The sequence below is a fragment of the Balaenoptera acutorostrata genome, chromosome 4 (genome assembly GCF_949987535.1).
Source record: "Balaenoptera acutorostrata chromosome 4, mBalAcu1.1, whole genome shotgun sequence".
In the NCBI taxonomy this organism is placed as follows: Eukaryota; Metazoa; Chordata; class Mammalia; order Artiodactyla; family Balaenopteridae; genus Balaenoptera; species Balaenoptera acutorostrata.
In genome coordinates, this window is record NC_080067.1 from 22,218,718 (window position 1) to 22,237,841 (window position 19,124).

Sequence of the window (19,124 nt, forward strand, 5' to 3'; positions counted from 1 at the left end):
CTAGTTTTTAGGTTTTTTCAGAGGAAATTGGTCCATATGTAGCTATAGATTTGGCATGTCTTGGGAGGAGGTGAGTTCAGGATCTTTCTACTTGACCATCTTGAACCAGAACTCTGAAGTCAGTCTCTTGAAGAGATATCTGTACTCCCTTGTTCATTACAGCATTATCACAATAGCCAAAATATGGAATCAACCTAAATGTTCCTCAAAGAATGGATAAAGAAAATGTGGTATATGTATACACACACAGTGGAATATTACTCAGCCTTTAAAAAGAAGGAAATCCTATCATTTGCAACATGGATGAACCTGGAGGACATTATGCTAAGTGGAATAAGCCAGGCACAGAAAGACAAATAGTGCATGATCTCACTTATATGGGAATCAAAAACAAGTCAAACTTATAGAAGCAGAGAGCAGAATGGTGGTTACCAGGGGCTGGGGGTGTGAGGGAAATGGGGTGATGCTGGTCAAAGGGTACAAAGTTGCAGTTATGTAGAATGAGTAAATCTAGAGATGTAATGTACAATATAATGACTATACATTTAATATAATATTGTGTTAAATACTGGAAATTTACCTAAAGAGGGTAGAGTTCAGGTCCTCTCATCCCTACCCCCCCCAAAAAAATATGGTAACATTGTGAGGAGATGATATGTTAAGTGGCTTTACTGTAGTAATCGTTTCACTGTGTATATCACATTATTTTGTTATATATTTTAAATACATACAATTTTTAGTTACAATGTTTTTACATTTTTTAATGAAATTAACCCCAGTAAAAAAGTAAAAAGAAACGTAAGGTTTAAATTAATTATGTATCTTATTTAACCCAATATATCTAAAATGTTATTTCAACATGTAATCAATATAAAAGTATTGATGTTTTACCATTTTTTTTCTTCCTAAGTCTTCAAGATCTGTTGTGTATTTGCACTTAAAGACATCTCAAATTGGACTAGCCACATATAGCTAGTGGTTACCATATTGGACCATGCAGATTTGAATTACAAGAATGCCAGAAAAAGAGAATGGATAAGGGGAAACAGAGGCAGGGAAGAAACAAAATAATTTGAGAAAATGTCCAAGAACTAAAGAATACTAGTTTCCAAATTGAGCAGGCTCTGAGCCCAGCAAAATAAGTGAATTAGATACAGACCAAGGCACCTCATCATATTATTTCAAAACACCAGGGACTCAGAAACCTCTATAGGCTTCAAAGGAAAAAAAAAAAAAACAGGTCACAGTCAAAGGATCAGTGGCTTTAGACTTCTCAACAACAATGGATAAATGGAAGACAATGGATCCGTGCCTTTAAAATTCTGAAGGAAAAGAACCACCAAGCTATAATTCTATAAATACCAACTACATTGGGAGTAGATAAAAGGTATTTTCAATGATCCAAGATCTAAAAATGTAGCTTTTAGTAAGCTACTGAAGGATGTGTTACACCAAACAAGGAAGTAAACCAAGAATGAGGAAAATGTGAGATATAAGAAACAGGAGAAAGGTGAAGGGAATCCCTAGGGTGAAACTGTGAACCAGGCCTAGAGATCAACCAGTCTAGATGAGAGTACGTCAGAAGGAACCAAGAAAGACTTCAAGGAAATGCAATTGATAGAATACCTAATGGGACTGATTATGGATGTAGAAAACTGGTAGAGGTTTGGGGGTTGAATTAGTAACATGTACTGTACCCCCAAAACTAAGCAAATAAAAGAGAAAAGGAAAATGTAGCTATAAATTCTGAATGTTGAGTAATTTATCTATATATTAAGAGGCTGGGGAGGGCATGTGGGTAAGGTGGAATGAATGGCAAAAGAGCTGAAACCTCATCTTTCATAGTGCAAAATTAATCCACTCCTTAAAACAGAAATATGAGAAAGGAGCAATATAGGCATCTTAACTGAAATGTAAAGATAAAAACCAAAATAATCAGGTGTTGAAAATGGTTGGATCTGGGGAAGAGAAAATAAAGGTCTGCCATTTTTTCTAATAAATTTTGTAAAACTATGTCTAAGTCTAAAGTATACACATATGTAACTTTTAAAAGAAACATGAACAATAATAAATCTGAGTGAATAAAGGACCTTTAACGGGCCATTGCTAATGAGTATCCTTATCTCCTAGCATTGAGTACTGGTTCCGCTGCATGGATGTGGATGGGGATGGTGTGCTCTCCATGTATGAGCTGGAATACTTCTACGAGGAGCAGTGTGAACGGATGGAAGCCATGGGCATTGAGCCCTTGCCATTCCATGATTTGCTGTGCCAGATGCTTGACCTGGTGAAGCCAGCCAACGATGGTAAGATTGAATAAAGAGCCATTTGCATTGTACACCTAGGTGTACAATGCAGCCTCCGTTGCACTGTAACGGAGTGTGGGATATAATCCTGGATGGTCCTAAATTATTTAACTTCCCAGAGTCTTCCATACAGGCTTTCCAAATACAGAAGTATTTAAGTTTCTCCTTTATTGTTAGCATAGAACCAACAATTGATGGCAAATTCTGTTTAAGAAATAGGCTTTTTCAACTTAAAATAGAACTACCATATGATCCAGCAATCCCACTCCTGGGCATATATCCAGAGAAAACCGTAAGTTGAAAGGATACAGACACCCCAGTTTTCATTGCAGCACTATTTATAACAGCCAGGACATGGAAGCATCCTAAATGCCCATCAACAGAGGAATAAATAAAGAAGTTGTGGTACGTGTATAGAATGGAATATTACTCAGCCATAAAAAAGAATGAAATAATGCCATTTGCAGCAACATGGATGAACCTAGAGATTATCATACTAAGTGAAGTAAGTCAGACAGAGAAAGACAAATATATGATATCACTTATATGTGGAATCAAATTTTTTTTTAAAAAAAGATACAAAGGAACTTATTTATAAAACAGAAGCAGACTTATAGATATCAAAAACAAACTTATGGTTACCAAAGGGGAAGGTGGGGAGGGATAAATCAGGACCTTGGGATGAACACATGCATGCTACTATATTTAAGCTAGATGACCAACGGGGACCTACTGTATAGCACGGGGAACTCTACCCAATATTCTGTGATAGCCTATATGAGAAAAGAATCTAAAAAAGAATGAATACGTGTGTATGTATAACTGAACCACTTTGCTGTACACCTGAAACTAACACAACATTGTATATCAACTATACTTCAATAAAAATATTAAAATTAAAAAAATTGTTTAAAGAAAAAAAAAGAAATAGGCTTTTTCCATAGAAACAGAAAGCAGATTAGTGATTGCCAGGGGCTGAGGATTTGGGAGGGGAGATGAAGTTGGACTGCTTGATGGGTACAGTTTCCTTTGGGGGTGAAGAAAATGCTATGGAATGTGATAGTGGTGATGGTTGTGCAGCATTGTGAATGTACAAAAAGCCACTAAGTTGTACCCTTTAAAATGGTTAAAATGGTGAATTTTATGTGAACTTTACCTCAAAAAAAAGAAATCGATTTTTATAATCAAATAAGCATATGCATATACTTTTAAACTTCAGTAAAAGTTTTTTTCACTTGCCAAAACAGCTCTTGAAATTTACCAGATTTGTTCTTACACAGGCAAAATAACTCTACGAGATCTGAAGCGATGCAGAATGGCTCACATCTTTTATGACACTTTCTTTAATCTGGAGAAATACTTAGACCATGAACAGAGAGATCCCTTTGCAGTCCAGAAGGTACCAGTATAGTTTTAACTTCTATTTGAGGGCTGCAGTATCAGGGGTTGTGTGCTACAGATAAAAATGGTCTTTGCCTGCAGGAATTCTGGTATTTAAAGAGGTAACATTTAAAACATTTCATCACATACTGAAATGAGAGAATAAAGGACCTAGAGCACATCTCTTCCCATAGTATTAGAAAGTATATTGGGCTTGATTTAACTGTACCATTCAATTTCGGGATGACAAGGTAATGAAAACTAGATGCTCTCCAAAATAAGACAACCTTCAGATAATGTAACACTTTTTCAAGTGGTAATGATCACTGTACATGACTATCAGTTTGAAGACATTCTACAGCTGAAGAGGGGTGAGCTGCCTTCCCCATACACAAAAACCTGTGGACTCTCAGAAAACCCATGTCTAGAAAAACACCAAACAAACAAAAAGCAGAATATCACCACTTCTCCTTCTAATCCCCTGTTTAAAGAGTAAAAATTATATTGATGGAAAAGAACTGTTTCAGTTGAGTCCTATAGGAGTACAAGTACAGGAAACTTTCTCAGTCTTTTCTTTGTCTTCCATATGTTGCATAACTGTACTTGTAAGAATACAAAGATCAGCTTCTAAAAACAAATACTCTGTACCGGAACTTGGGGCATATCAAGATGCATTATCACTAGCCTGAAGTCAGTATTATATTTCATTGAGTTTAAGATGCCCCATTATTTTATATACCTTTAAGCAAGAAAAATCATTGCCAATTGTAAGTCTGAGATGTATGCCAATTTCAGAGATGTTAAAAGGGTGGAGTGAAGTTCTTAAAATGGATTAAATATAGTAATTAAGACATTGTGTAGTCAATATTTAGGTACTTGCATTCTTCTAGGCATAACTAACCTTACACCCTAGGGCAATGCTAACTCAATTTCATCATGGAAAAACATCATTTTACCTAGAACATATAATCCAAGATGCTGCCTGTATTGTAGAAGGAAAAGAAAATATATGCCCTTTTTCCCCCTTCATTTCTTTTGTGTTATAAATTCTACTTTAAATTTTTTACCTTTAAATTTTCCTCTTTTTTCTGAGAGGTGGTAATTATCAACATTCTGAAAGTGCAGAAAGTGCTCAGTAAATTCCAAGCACTGTGTTGAAAAGACACTGGTTATATAGAGATGACTCAGTATATAAAGAATGGGTATATAGAGATGAAAAAAGACAGAAGAGCAAAAGGTGGCAACCAAGCATAGTATAGCGAAGGAAATGATTGCGGGGAGAAGGGCTGTTTCTAAAAGATAACACAGATAACACGGTATCTGAGCTGGCTTTGAAAGAAGCAATAAAAATTTGTCAGAGGAAGGGATGGTACATTTCAGGTGGGCATAAGCAAACCACAAGTCACTCCAGATAGCTGCTGTGCAAAGTGCCAGAGGAGAAGGGGCTAGAGAAGAGCCTCTGATAACAAGGCTGAAGAATCTAGACCTAAACAGTCCAGCTGCTGAACAGCCTTATAATTTTGTAATTCAAGGTGTAGAAAATCACTTTAGGGGCTTCCCTGGTGGCGCAGTGGTTGAGAGTCTGCCTGCTGATGCAGGGGACACGGGTTCGAGCCCTGGTCTGGGAAGATCCCACATGCCACGGAGCAGCTGGGCCCGTGAGCCACAATTGCTGAGCCTGCGCGTCTGGAGCCTGTGCCCCGCGACGGGAGGGGCCGCGATAGAGAAAGGCCCGCGCACCGCGATGAAGAGCGGTCCCCGCACCGCGATGAAGAGTGGCCCCCGCTTGCCGCAACTGGAGAAAGCCCTCGCACGAACCGAAGACCCAACACAGCCAAAAATAAATAAATAAATAAATAAATAAATAAATAAATAAGAAAATCCTTAAAAAAAAAAAAAAAGAAAATCACTTTAGGAATATTACTTTAGCACCACTTTTAACATGTTTAAATGAAACATTTTTCAGATAGTTTTTTTTCAGTGATGTAAAACATTTGTAATGACCTATCTCCAATTCTTTGTCTTTGATTTTGTTTCCTGTGGCTGTCCTCTTCCCAATCAGGATGTTGAGAATGACAGTCCTGAGCCCTCTGACTGGGACAGGTTTGCTGCTGAGGAATATGAGACCCTTGTAGCAGAGGAGTCTGCCCAAGCACAGTTCCAGGAAGGGTGAGTGAGTCTCCCTTGGTCTTGTAGAACTTTTTTTAACAGGGGTAACCACATTAGGACCACCTTAAAAAATCAAGCTAGTAATCCTTTCCTATTTCTACCATTTTTGAATATCATAAAAATGAGTGATTTTAACCAACTTTAGTTAAATGAATATTTCCCCAGCAGTCTTCTCATTCCTTCTTCACTAATTTCCTGAAAAGTCTTCTCATGTGCCATTTCCTTTAATGGAGTTGTACCTTTCACTGAAAACTGAGATCATTGTGCAGTCATACTACTTTGCTAGGGATGTTAGTACACCCTGTAAATACAGGAGGAGGCTAGAAGAACTGAAGCTCTTTTAAGTAGTAAAGATCATCATGTTTAAAACAAATCTTTATCAGACATGGTTTTGTGCTTTCAACCCTGAACAGGAAGTAACTTCTACCAAGGATTTATAATAGGGTATAATTCCATAAAGGGACTGTTGTAAGAAATTAAATTATCCAAGACTTTTACTGCTTAGAACATTTCAGTAACTATAATTTGCTGGCTCTTTTCATCTAGCGATTCCTTTAGCAGTTCCTATGATTCTTCCTTAGTCATTGTTTCTCTAAGCCTCTCAATTAATCCTTATTATTAATGTAATGCATTTTGAATAGGCAGTATATTAATTTGATTTAATATTCAAATACAAGAATAAATAGTAAGTTTCCTGCTACCCAATTGTCCCCGGAAGCAACCACTGTTATCATTTTCTGTGTACCCTTACAAAGACACTCCGTCCCACTCCCTCCCACACGTTCTCACACTCTCTCTCATACACACACACACACACACACACATACACACACACATACATATATACATACATATGTGTATATGTATAAAAGCAAATACACATATACATTCTTTTCTTTCTTTCTTCCTCTTACACATATGGTAGCATACTCATTATTTAGTTCCCTGCTTTTTCCACACTTTTATAAAGTTTCTGTTATACAAGATGAATAAGTTCTGGAGATCCGCTGTACAACATAGTATCTATAGTTAAAATATGGTATTGTGCACTTTAAAATATGTTAAGAAGATAGATCTCATGTTAAGTGTTCCTACAAAAGAAAAAAAAGAGAACACAAGGAAATGTTTGGAGGTAATGAATATGTTTAGTGCCTTGGTTGTGGTGATGATATCACAGATATATGCATATATCCAAAATCATCAAGATGTATTCACTAAATGTGTACAGTTTTTTGTATCAAACTTCAATAAAGCTAAAAATGATAACAACAAAGGTTGTGAGAGCAGCATGGTGAACCAGATACTTGTATTTTATGATCATTGAGGTATAAATGAGGCATCACAAATATTTGGGGGGCCCTGAGGTGTATGAAAAAATTAATAAAAGAATAACTGAAGGTTGGAGAAAAAACAAATCAATAAATTGGAGATTATTCCATAAATATATTTAATGAATGTGCTAAGTTTTTTATAACTGCATAACATTCCACTATATAGTTATACCATTATTTTATATTCTTCCATTCACGAACATTATAGTGAAAATAGTGAAATATTAGAGATATAATGTTGCAGTGAATAATCTTATATGTGTCATTTTATACATATGCGGGATAAATTTCTAGTGTGTGGCAAACAGATAGCAAACTTGCAAAGACATAGGAGGATTTTAGAGAAACCAACAAGAAATGATGCAGACACCCAGAACTAGCTATGGTGGGAGCATTTCATCCCTAGGCCTAAAAGGACAAGGAGGTGAAACCATCATCAGAACCCAAAGAGAAAAGCTATATGGAGAGGGTCACCTGACAGAACTTGTGACCTTCAGTAATGCGATTTAGCCAACCTGTGGCAACCCAGCTGAGAGACAGCTGCTAGAATATCCCGTTTCACTCTCATATCCTTCAGTATCCTGCAGGCGCTTCCCTTTAGCTTCCAACCAGAAACCAGAAGACAAGAGAGCCCAATGGTGTGGTCCATTTGGGTCAGCCTCCTGGGGCACAGAGCTAGGGGAAGAGTAGATCTAGAGCGATAAACAGAAAATACCCAGCTCAGTACATAATGTCAAATAGTCCTCCATAGAGATTGTACCATTTTACCCCTACCATTAAGTCTTGAGTATCTTTTTTGAGAGTACTGAAGAAGCCATCACCAAACCACCTTCTTTAATCTAGAGATTTCCTTAATATGCTTAGCCACAAAACTGGGACCTCATTTTTATGTCAAAGACCCAGAGGAAGCCCTTAAAATCATTCATCATTCATTGATTATCTTAAGTCTGAGTGCATCAGAAAAGACAGGCAAGTTGATTCACAGGCATGATTTAGTTTTTTGGCAGGGAGCTTCATTAGTAGGAATTGGGGTAAGTGTACTGGTCTTATGAAGCAATATCACTACTGTTAAGAAGATGTGTAGATGTTTATAGTAGTGAAAACTGGAGACAATCTAAGTATTTAATAAGAAGATTAATAAAATTATCCTGCATATACACAGTGCAAGCCCATGTAACCATTAAAAATCATTTTGTGGATGTATAATTCTTAACTAGCAAAGAAAAAATAGGGATGTGAAAGAAGGCTTTGAAAGATCAAGTAAAACTGAACAGAAAGGAACAAAATAAAGTTATCAGAAAGAAAATTAGGTATATATAAGGAAAACAAAAGGGATCTAACTTATATATACTAGACAGTGGAGCAAACGAAATAGAAAAAAATATTCAAAGATAACAGAAAAGCTTTTCTGAAATAAAAGAAGACCTGAATCTGAAAGGTCAGAAGTCACACCATATCCAGGAAATACTGATGATGACTGGCCCCATAGATGTGTGGTGAATTTAACAGAATTCAAAGATAAATAAAAGTTTACTTTGGGGGCTTTTTCCATTTTTTAAAAATGCAAGTCACCAGACAAGAGGGGGAAAAAAAAATCAGCTTTGCCTCAGGTACCTCCACAGTAAAAATGAATACTAGAAGATCATAAAACAATATTTATACTAACCCAAGATGGCATTCAAACATGAAAACACAAATGGATATTTTCAAACATACAAGAACTGAAAGGAATAAAGCACCCATGAGCTCTTCTTTAAAGAGGACATAATCATAAAACCAAGAGATGAACCAAAATAGAGAGCCCAGAAATGGAGTGGCCATGGTGGAAAAGAAATAATAGTGAGTGTTCAATCCATTTAAATATAAAAGGATGGAGACAGAACATAATATTCCGGAAAAAATAATATAACTAAAAGTAGGATGTAGAGAGGAGGAAGAAATATATGTGTAAGTTTCATTAGCAGGGCCTCAACAGCTACCCTCTAAAGCTGATAAGTCAAGTTGAGGATTTAAGGCTATTAATTAAAATAAACATTTGAAAAACCAAAGCCAGACTCTAAATATTCTAATTCAATCAGAAAACATGTACACACAAAAAAGAAAAACACAGACCACGCAGCATAAAGATGACAGAACTAAAACAAATACTTTTAAGTCAGTGAATATAAATGGAACAAACTCACTTATTAAAAGAAAAGTATTCAATTATAGAATGACAACAAAAGTTGAATTAAAAAGACTAAACACCCCAAAAAAGCTGTCTTGATAACATCAGATTCTTGAAGCAGAAACTCCAAAAGGAAAAAAAAGGAGAAATTGAAACCTGTTATTTGCAGCCATAATAAAATATTCCCTGAAAATGGATACCTTTGTGGCTTATTGTCCAGAGACCATTTACAAAATACATATTAGGCCACAAACAAAACTTCAGTGGACTTCTAAAAAGTAACAATAATACAGACTAGCTTCTCATTTCAAGGAGGTAAACAAAGCATCCTGTAGTTTTCAGTCTCTCATACCATATAAAAATAAGAAATACAGAGCACCACTTGAAGTAATAGGAGAAACTTTCAGTGGACTAAAAGAAGGAAAGCAGATGGAATCGGATTAAAGAGGGAGCCAGAGCTTAGGTTCTATGCAGGAAGATGAGGAAGATAATTGCCACAGATAAAGGGAGCAGCACTTACAGATGATTCATACCTTAATTTGATTGAAACCAAGAGCAAGAGGGAGACCAGAAGAAGAAGCATCCAGGGAGGTTGAACCCTGTACATCCCATCCTACCCGTAAAGGAAAGACAAAAGCAGTGAGTATGGGATCTTGGGGCAGCATGGCCCATCCATCCCCCTATTCCCATTTAAAACACTAGCAACCCCACATTGCTCTCTCCTAAGCAGCCAGTGCAGAGGCAACAGTCTGTTCTCTACTACATTGTAAAGTGGACAAATATCAACCAATAAAATACTCAACAAATGGAAGAACTTTCAACCCTGGAAGGAGACTCACTACAACAATCAGAACAAGACATCAAAATGGGTATATTTACTTTTTTTTTTTTTTTCCTGCACCGCACAGCATGTGGGATCTTAGGTCCTCAACCAGGGATCGAACCTGTGCCCCCTGCAGTGGAAGCACAGAGTCTTAGTCACTAGACCGCCAGGGAAGTCTGACTATTTTTAGAGAGATAAGAGAGAATATTACACTCTTCAAGCAAGACCGGCCAGTATCTTTCCAGTATCTGGAAATGAAAAGAAAAAAAATCTTAATGAAAAAACACAATCATTGGGCTAAATAATAGAATGGACACATCTGAAAAGTTGATTTGGAATATTGATTGTGATACAGGAGTAAGAAATCCTTGTAGAAGCCAGTAGAAATAATAGCCAAATAATTCCCAGAATTTTAGCTGTTTAAACAAATAAAAATATACACAGAAACAGGAATCAGCAAATTTTTTCTGGCCAGGTAGTAAATATTTTAGGCTTTGCAGGTCCTCTGTCACAATTACTTAGCTCTGCCACGGTGGTGTGAAAGTAGCCATAATATGTAAGCAAGTGAATGTGGCTGTGTTCCAATAAAATTTTAATAATAGACACTGAGATATTAACTTCAGATCATTTTCACATCGCGAAATATTCTTCTTTTGATTTTGTTTTCAAATCTAAAAAGGTAAAACCATTCTTAGCTCATGGACTGTACCAAAACAGGTGGTGAGACAGATCTGGCCCACCGATTGTAGTTTCCCAATCCCTGTAGTAGAGTGAAATTTCAGAACATAAAAGATAAAGAAGAACTGAAAAGCTACCAGAGAGGGAAAAGAAAAGATTACCCACAAATTAAACACAAAAAGAAACAGATACACTAACTAATATGTATAAAATAGATAACTAACAAGAACCTGCTATATAGCACAGGGAACTCCACTTCACTTTACTATACAGTAGAAACTAACACAACATTGTAAAACAACTATACCCCAATTTTTAAAAAAAGAAGAAAGAAATAGAGCATTTCACTGAAATACTGAAAAGAAAATAACTTTGAACCTTGAATTCTGTTCCTATTTAAATGTGAGGGCCAGATAAAGACATTTTTAGACATTCAAAGATGCAAAATGGTTGCCACCCACAGATGATCTCTGAAAGAAATTTTAAAGGGTATTCTTCAGCAAGAAGGTAAATATATCCTAGAGGAATAGTGGGATACAAGAAACAACAAAATTAGTAAAATTTATCCTTAGAATTAGGGAAGTATTGATTATAGATACTGTTAACAGAGAGAGTAAAAGAAGGTCAGGGTAATATGCCATGAATCTTTATTAGAGTGAAGAATATAGACACTGATAAATTTATATTTAACAATGACTAGAGTTAAAGTATGTCTGTTGGGCTTCCCTGGTGACACAGTGGTTAAGAATCAGCCTGCCAATGCAGGGGACACGGGTTCGAGCCCTGGTCCAGGGAGATCCCACATGCCGCAGAGCAACTAGGTCAGTGCGCCATAACTACTGAGTCTGCGCTCTAGAGCCCGCGAGCCACAGCTACTGAAGCCCACATGCCTAGAGCCCGTACTCTGCAACAAGAGAAGCCACCGCAATGAGAAGCCTGTGCACTGCAACGAGTAGCCCCTGCTCTCTGCAGCTGGAGAAAAGCCCACGCGTAGCAACAAAGACCCAACGCAGCCAAAAATAAATACGTAAAGCAAATAAATTAAAATTTATTTATATATGTCTGTTAAAAAGTTTAAGGACGGGGCTTCCCTGGTGGCGCAGTGGTTAAGAATCTGCCTGCCAATGCAGGGGACATGGGTTCGAGCCCTGGTCCGGGAAGAGCCCACATGCCACAGAGCAATTAAACCCATGCACCACAACTACTGAGCCTGCGCTCTAGAGCCCGTGCTCCGCAACAAGAGAAGCCACCGCAACGAGAAGCCCACGCACCGCAACGAAGAGTAGCCCCCGCTCGCTGCAACTAGAGAAAGCCCGCGCACAGCAACTACGACCCAACGCAGCCAAAAATTTTTTTAAAAAGTTTAAGGAAAATCACTAAAAGAATAAATATTAAATGGAAAACTTTCTAATCATTTTTAGAAAAAGACAGTAGACTATTAACTGGAAAAATAGTTGTATAAAGAAAACTCAGTCTACTAAAAGACAATGTGTTTATCAGTATTCTTTTGGTGAGAAGTGACTTTAACTCAAATTGGCATAAGGGGGGAAAAGCATTAGCAAAAAGGAAATTATTGGCTTATAGAACTGAAAAGTCTAGGTATAGTACTGACTTTAGAGACTTTGAGTTTATCTCTTTCATCTCTTAGATAATGCTTTGCTTTCATTCTTTCACTCTTCAGCAAGTTTTTTATATGTGGTGGCAAGATGATACCTTCAAGTTCAAATAAAAGAGAAAATCCCTTTCCCACAAGATCCAGCAAAAGCCCAGGACTTGTGTTGGCTCTGATTGACTTGGTTTGGGTCTAGTCCCTGAACCAGCTCCTGAAGGAATTAGGCCTAGAACTTAGCTTGGACAGGAGTCAAGTTCATCCAAACCATGTGTATTCCCAAGGAAAATTTGGGAATTTTGAAAATATGGCCCTAAAAAAGGAAATGCTATACTGGTAAAGGAACAACAGATGTCCACTACAGTCAGAAAGGAAACAAAAAGACAAACACAGACAAAATAAATGGACAAAGTTAAGTCCAGATATAGTATGAATCACAAAACTCAGAATGGATTAAAAATCCAACTGTACACTATTCTTTTAGATTCATACCTAACACAGAGGTAACAGTCAAATAAATAATAAACAAGAGGAAATCAGGTATAGCAATGTTAATGAGACAAAGATAATTGAAACCTTTAAAAGAAACTTACCAGTATTTCAGCAGCTGGCCATGAAAATAAGTTACGAACTTTATGCAATACATAAAACAAATCTGATAGAAATACAAGGAAAAATTGACAATCCCATAGTCATATAAAAACCAACAAATCAAACAGGCTAAAAAATTCATAAAGAATATAGAATTAGTAAACTTTCATAGAGGTACTCAAAAGTATACTTGGTACCCAACAAATACACATGGAACCATCACAATAAAGTACCTATTTATTAAGGCATGAAGGAAACTGCAACATTTTTTTAAATTACTAGCATATAGGCCACATTTGTTACTTAAAATGTAACCTGAAATTAACAACAACAAAAATGCACATATCTGGAGAGTTAAAATTAAAATTTTGAAAAATTAAATATATCTTAAAATAATTGTTAAGCTAAAGAGAAGATCAAAATACCAATTACAGTTTCTTTTAGAATCAGGCAATGAAAGTATTATATTTATTAAAATCTGTGGGATATGGACAGGGGAAAATTTGTAACCTGTAGACAGAAATAAATGAATTAGATGATGCATGAAAAAGGATGACAAAATAGACCCAAATAAAGTACATGAAAGGAAGAAGTTCAACAACTGTATTTCAAACAAAAATAAATCTATTAACTTATCCATACATACCCATATTCTGTGCCAAGCACTATTCTAAATATTTTAATTCATAAAACCTCTATTTTGTAGGTGCTGTTATCCCTAGTTTACATATATTAAAACTGAACTACAAAAAAAAAAAACTGAACTACAGAAGATTAATTTGTCAAATCTACCAACATATATAAAAGAATACATCATAAGTAAGGGGGTTTTATCCCAAGATTGCAACAGTGGTTCAACTTTACAAAATCTGTCATTAACAGATGAAAGGAGTAAAAAGGAAACAAAATATAAACTGATTCTTTGAAGGCATGTGATAAAATATATTTTCTGGTTTGGAAAAAAATCATAAAACTAAGCAAACTTAAGAGCACCTCCTTAATGGGTAAAGGGTATTAATCCCATGCCCCAGAAACAACCAGCTAAAAAGATAATAGAAAAAAATCCTATTTGTGATATCAACAAAAAAAGTGACTCGAAAATATATGTGAAGAAAATATAAAATTTCACTAAAAGTTATAAAGATCATTCCCCATGTTAAAATTAATTTATTAATTTGATATAATCCCCCCAAATATGTTGTAGAACTTGATCAGCTAATTCTAAAACTCATACTGAACAATAAATACAAAAGAATTGCAGTGAGTTCTGAAAAGAAACAAAGGTATGGTGGGGCACAGGGGACGTGTACTATAAAGCCATAGTAATTAAACTCATTTTAGAATCCATGCCAAAACAGAAGATTTATGCAAAGCAATACAGTATATGATAAAGATAGTGTGTCAAGAAAAGTCTAGTCAGTAAAATGTTGGCTCTCTGTGGTGGAGTGAAAAAAGTACATATTAAGCTAATATCTGCATGCAAATAAAGAGTTTAAAAGCAAAAAAAGTGATGGGAGAAATTTATAGGGAAATTATTTATAGATTTGAGTATATTTTAAAAGTGACAAATTCTATATCACAATCAAAAGGCAAACACATAGGGTTGAATACTCTTTCATAAATTGGATTCTTCAAAATCAATAGTTAAGAACATGAATATTAACCAATTCTACAACATCAAAAGATAGAAATTTCACCCAGGAAATAACAAAGAAAATTCCCACTTCACCAACAGTTAAAACGTAGTAGCCAGATATAACAATTTTAAGTGTTATCTGTAAACAACAAAGCCCCAAAATACAGGAAACAAAAATTGCCAGACAATTCAACAATTATAGCTGGAGATTTCAACACTCCTCTTACAGTAACTGATAGAACTAGAGACAATCACTAAGGATACAGAAGACTTGAACAACACAGTCAATGTATTTGATCTAATCAATATATACACTCCACAAAACTAGCAAAATACACATTTTTCTCAAATGCACATGGAACTTCTTCAGGAAAGACCATCTGTTAGGTGAATAAAACAAGATTCAGTAAATTCAAATCAAGTATGTTTTCTGACCATTATAGAATAAAATTACAAATCAATAACAGAAGGAAATCTGGGAACCCCAAAACGTTTGGAAATTAAATAACACACTTCTAAAGACGCATGCATGGGTCAAAGAAGACACTGCAGGGAAATTTAATATTATCTTGAAACGAATGAAAATAAAAGAACATATGAAAATGTATGAGGTGCAATTAAAGCAGTGCTCAGAGGAATATTTATGGCCCAGAAAGGTCGAACATCAATAATATAAGCTTCCATCTTAAGAAGCTAGAAAAAGGAAGAGCCAAATAGACCCAAAATAAGTAGAAAGAAGGAAATAATAAAGATCAGAGTAGAAATCCATGAAATAGAAAATAGGAAAACAATATGAAAGAACTGATGAAACCAAAAGTTGGTTCTTTAGAAAGATTTTAAAAGAGATAAAGCTTTAGAAAAAACAAAAGAGAGAGAGAAAGGAATAAATTAAAATCAGGATGAAAGAGGTTGCATCACTATGGACACTATAGAACTTAATTATAAAGGAATATTATGAACAACTTTATCCCAATAAATTTGACATCTTAGATGACATGGGACAAAATCCTCAAAAAACTCAAATTACCAAAACTGGCTCAAGAAGAAATGGAAAATCAGGACAGACTATATCAAGATACTAAATAAGTTATTAAGTTTTCCCCAAAAGAAAAGTCCAGGTCCAGATGGTTCCAATGGCAAGTTCTGTCAAATATTTAAGGGAAAAAATAATACCAATCTTTCATTAATACTTTCAGAAAATAACAGTAGGAGGGAACAGTTCTAAATTTATTTTAGAAAGCCAATATTACCCTTATACCAAAGCCAGACAAAGAGATCATGAGAAATGAAAACTACAAACCAATATCCCTCATGAACATCAATATAAAACTTTTCACAAAATATTTAAAATATCAAATCCAGCAACATATAAAAAAGATTATACACTCTAAGTGGGGTTTACCCCAGGAATGGAAGGCTGTCTTAACATCTGAAAATCTATTAATGTAATACACCATATTCATATAATAAAGGACAAAAACCACATAATCATTTCTATAGACACAAAAAAAGCATTTGACAAAATCCAACATCCATTCACAGTAACTCTTACCCCAGTAAGGATAAAAAGGAACTTCCTTAACCTGATAAAAGGCATCTATAATTAACATCATACGTATAGTGAAAAACTGAATGCCTTTCCACTAAGATCAAGAACAAGGCAAGGATGTTTCTGTCCCTCCCCATTTCTGCTCAACACTGTAACTGAGGGTCCTATCCTGTGCAGTAAGACAAGAAAAAAAAACATTAAAAGTGTTCAGATTGGAAAGAAAAAAGTAAATCTATTCCTAGATTATATATCCTTTAAGTAGAAAATACAAAGAAATCTGTGTAAAAGCTACCAGAACTAATAAATGAGTTAGCAAGGTCTCAGAATACAAAAGCTCAGTATACAAAAATCAGTTGTATTTCCATGTACTAGCAATGAACAATCAAATAGTGAAATTCAAATAAAAAATTCTATTCACAACAGCATCAAAAAGAACAAATACAATAAATATAACAAAATAACTATAATACTTGCACGCTGAAAACTGCAAAACAGTGCTGAGAGAAATTAAAGAAGACCCAAATAAATAGAATTAGAAAGCTCAGTATTGTTAAAATGTCAGTTCTCCCCAAATTGATCTACAGATTTAACCCACTCCCTATCAAAATCCCTGCAGGCTTTTGTTATAGAAATTGGCGAACTGATCCTAAAATTTATATAGAAGTGCAAAATACCTAGAATAGCCGAACACTTTTTTAAAAGAACAAAGTTGAAGGACTTAAGCTACCTGATTTCAAAACTTACTACAAAGCGAACGACCATCACGGCATTGTAGAATTGGTAAGTATACACAATCAATGAAACACTCTAGAAATAGACCCTCATATATACAGCCAATTAATTTTCAACCAAAGGAGAAAGGGTAGTCTTTTCAGAAATGACACTGAAATAATTGGATGTCCATATGCAAATACAAGAACCTCAATCCGTATCTCACACCATATACAAAGATAATTATCTTGAGTTCCCTGGTGGTCTAGTGGTTAGGGTTTGGCACTTTCACTGCCTTGGCCTGGGTTCAATCCCTGGTCGGGGAACTGAGATCCCGCAAGCTGCATGGAGTGCCAAAATAATTATTATTATAATTATTAATTAATATTAATTAATTATTATCTCAATAAATGTAAGAGCTGAAACCCTAAAGCTTCTAGAATAAAACATAGGAGAAAAATCTTTGTGAGCTTGGGTTAGGCAAGAGCAATAAAAATATTGATAAATTGGACTTCCTTCAAAATTAAAAACTATTGCTCTTCAAAGACACCATTAAGAAAATGAAAAAGACACACTGGGGGAAAATATTTCTAAAACATCCTGATAAAGGATTCTTTCCAGAATATATAAAGAACTTACAGCTCAATAATAAAAAGACAACCTAAATTTTTAAGTGAACAAAAATTAGAATAAATATTTAAATTAGAGGTACAAACAGCAGATAGATATATGAAAAGATGCTTTACATCATTAGACATTAGGAAAATGTAAATTGAAACCACAGTGATACACTACACAGCCACTAGAACATCTGAAATCACCAGCTGGCAATGATGTGAAGAAGCTGGAACCCTCATATATTGGACTGATGTGGATGTAAAATTATGTAGCCTCTTTAGAAATGTTTGGCAATTTCTTAAAAAGTTAAACATACATTTATCATATGAATCAGCAGTTCCACTCCTAGGAATCTACCCAAGAGAAATGTTTACCCAAGACTTGTACATGAATGTTTACAGCAGCATTATTCTTAGTAGCCCAAAACTGAAAATAATCCAAATATCCACTAAACTGGTGAATTGATAAAATATAGTATATCCATGTAATGGATGCTCTTCAGCAATAAAAAAAAAAAAAGAACCACTGACAAACACAACATTGATGAATCTCAAGCCAAGTGAAAGAAGCTAGACAAAAAGAGTATATTCTGGGGCTTCCCTGGTGGCGCAGTGGTTGAGAATCTGCCTGCTAATGCAGGGGACACGGGTTCGAGCCCTGGTCTGGGAAGATCCCACATGCCACGGAGCAGCTGGGCCCGTGAGCCACAATTGCTGAGCCTGCGCGTCTGGAGCCTGTGCCCCGCGACGGGAGGGGCCGCGATAGAGAAAGGCCCGCGCACCGCGATGAAGGGCGGTCCCCGCACCGCGATGAAGAGTGGCCCCCGCTTGCCGCAACTGGAGAAAGCCCTCGCACGAACCGAAGACCCAACACAGCCAAAAATAAATAAATAAATAAATAAGAAAATCCTTTAAAAAAAAAAAAAAAAAAAAAAAAGAGTATATTCCAATCTTGTATGATTCCATTTATGTAAAATTCTAGAAAATGCATCCTAGGGACTTCCCTGGCAGTCCAGGGGTTAAGACTCCGTGCTCCCAATGCAGAGGACACGGGTTCAATCCCTGGTTGGGGAACTAAGATCCCGCATGCCACACAGCACAGCCAAAAATTTAAAAAAAAAAAAAAAAAGTCAGGCTTGCCAAAGGGGAAAGGGGGGTGGGGAGGATGGATTGGGGGTTTGGGATAAGCAGATACACACTACCGTATGTAGGGTAGATGACCAACAAGGATTTACTGTGTGGCATAGGGAACTCCATTCAGTATCTTCTGGTGACCTATAGTGGACAAGAATCTGAAAAAGAATATATATGTATAACTGAATCACTTTGCTGTACACCTGAAGTACACAGTACTGCAAATCAACTATATTTCAATAAAAAAGAAAATATCACAAGTTTTTAAAATTTTCTAAAAAATTCTAGAATGACAGAAACCAAATCAGTGGTTAGCTGGGGAAGGCAAAAGTGATTCTAAAGGGGCATGAGGAAACTTTCGTTGGGGGGGGTGGGGGCGGGGGGTGGGTATTTACATGATCTTGAGGTGTTGCTTTTACAGGT

At 35.8% G+C, this 19,124-nt stretch overlaps 1 protein-coding gene across 5 annotated transcripts in view; it reads left to right on the plus strand.

Moving 5' to 3' along the window:
• Positions 1-19,124, plus strand: part of PPP2R3A (protein phosphatase 2 regulatory subunit B''alpha) — a 218,861-nt gene that overhangs the window by 187,522 nt on the left and 12,215 nt on the right. For all 5 annotated transcript variants that reach the window (XM_057544894.1, XM_057544893.1, XM_057544895.1 and 2 more), the window contains 3 exons: positions 2,131-2,306; positions 3,587-3,705; positions 5,749-5,855. In XM_057544894.1, coding sequence (XP_057400877.1) covers positions 2,131-2,306; positions 3,587-3,705; positions 5,749-5,855 — 402 coding nt within the window. The remainder of the gene's footprint in view (positions 1-2,130; positions 2,307-3,586; positions 3,706-5,748; positions 5,856-19,124) is intronic.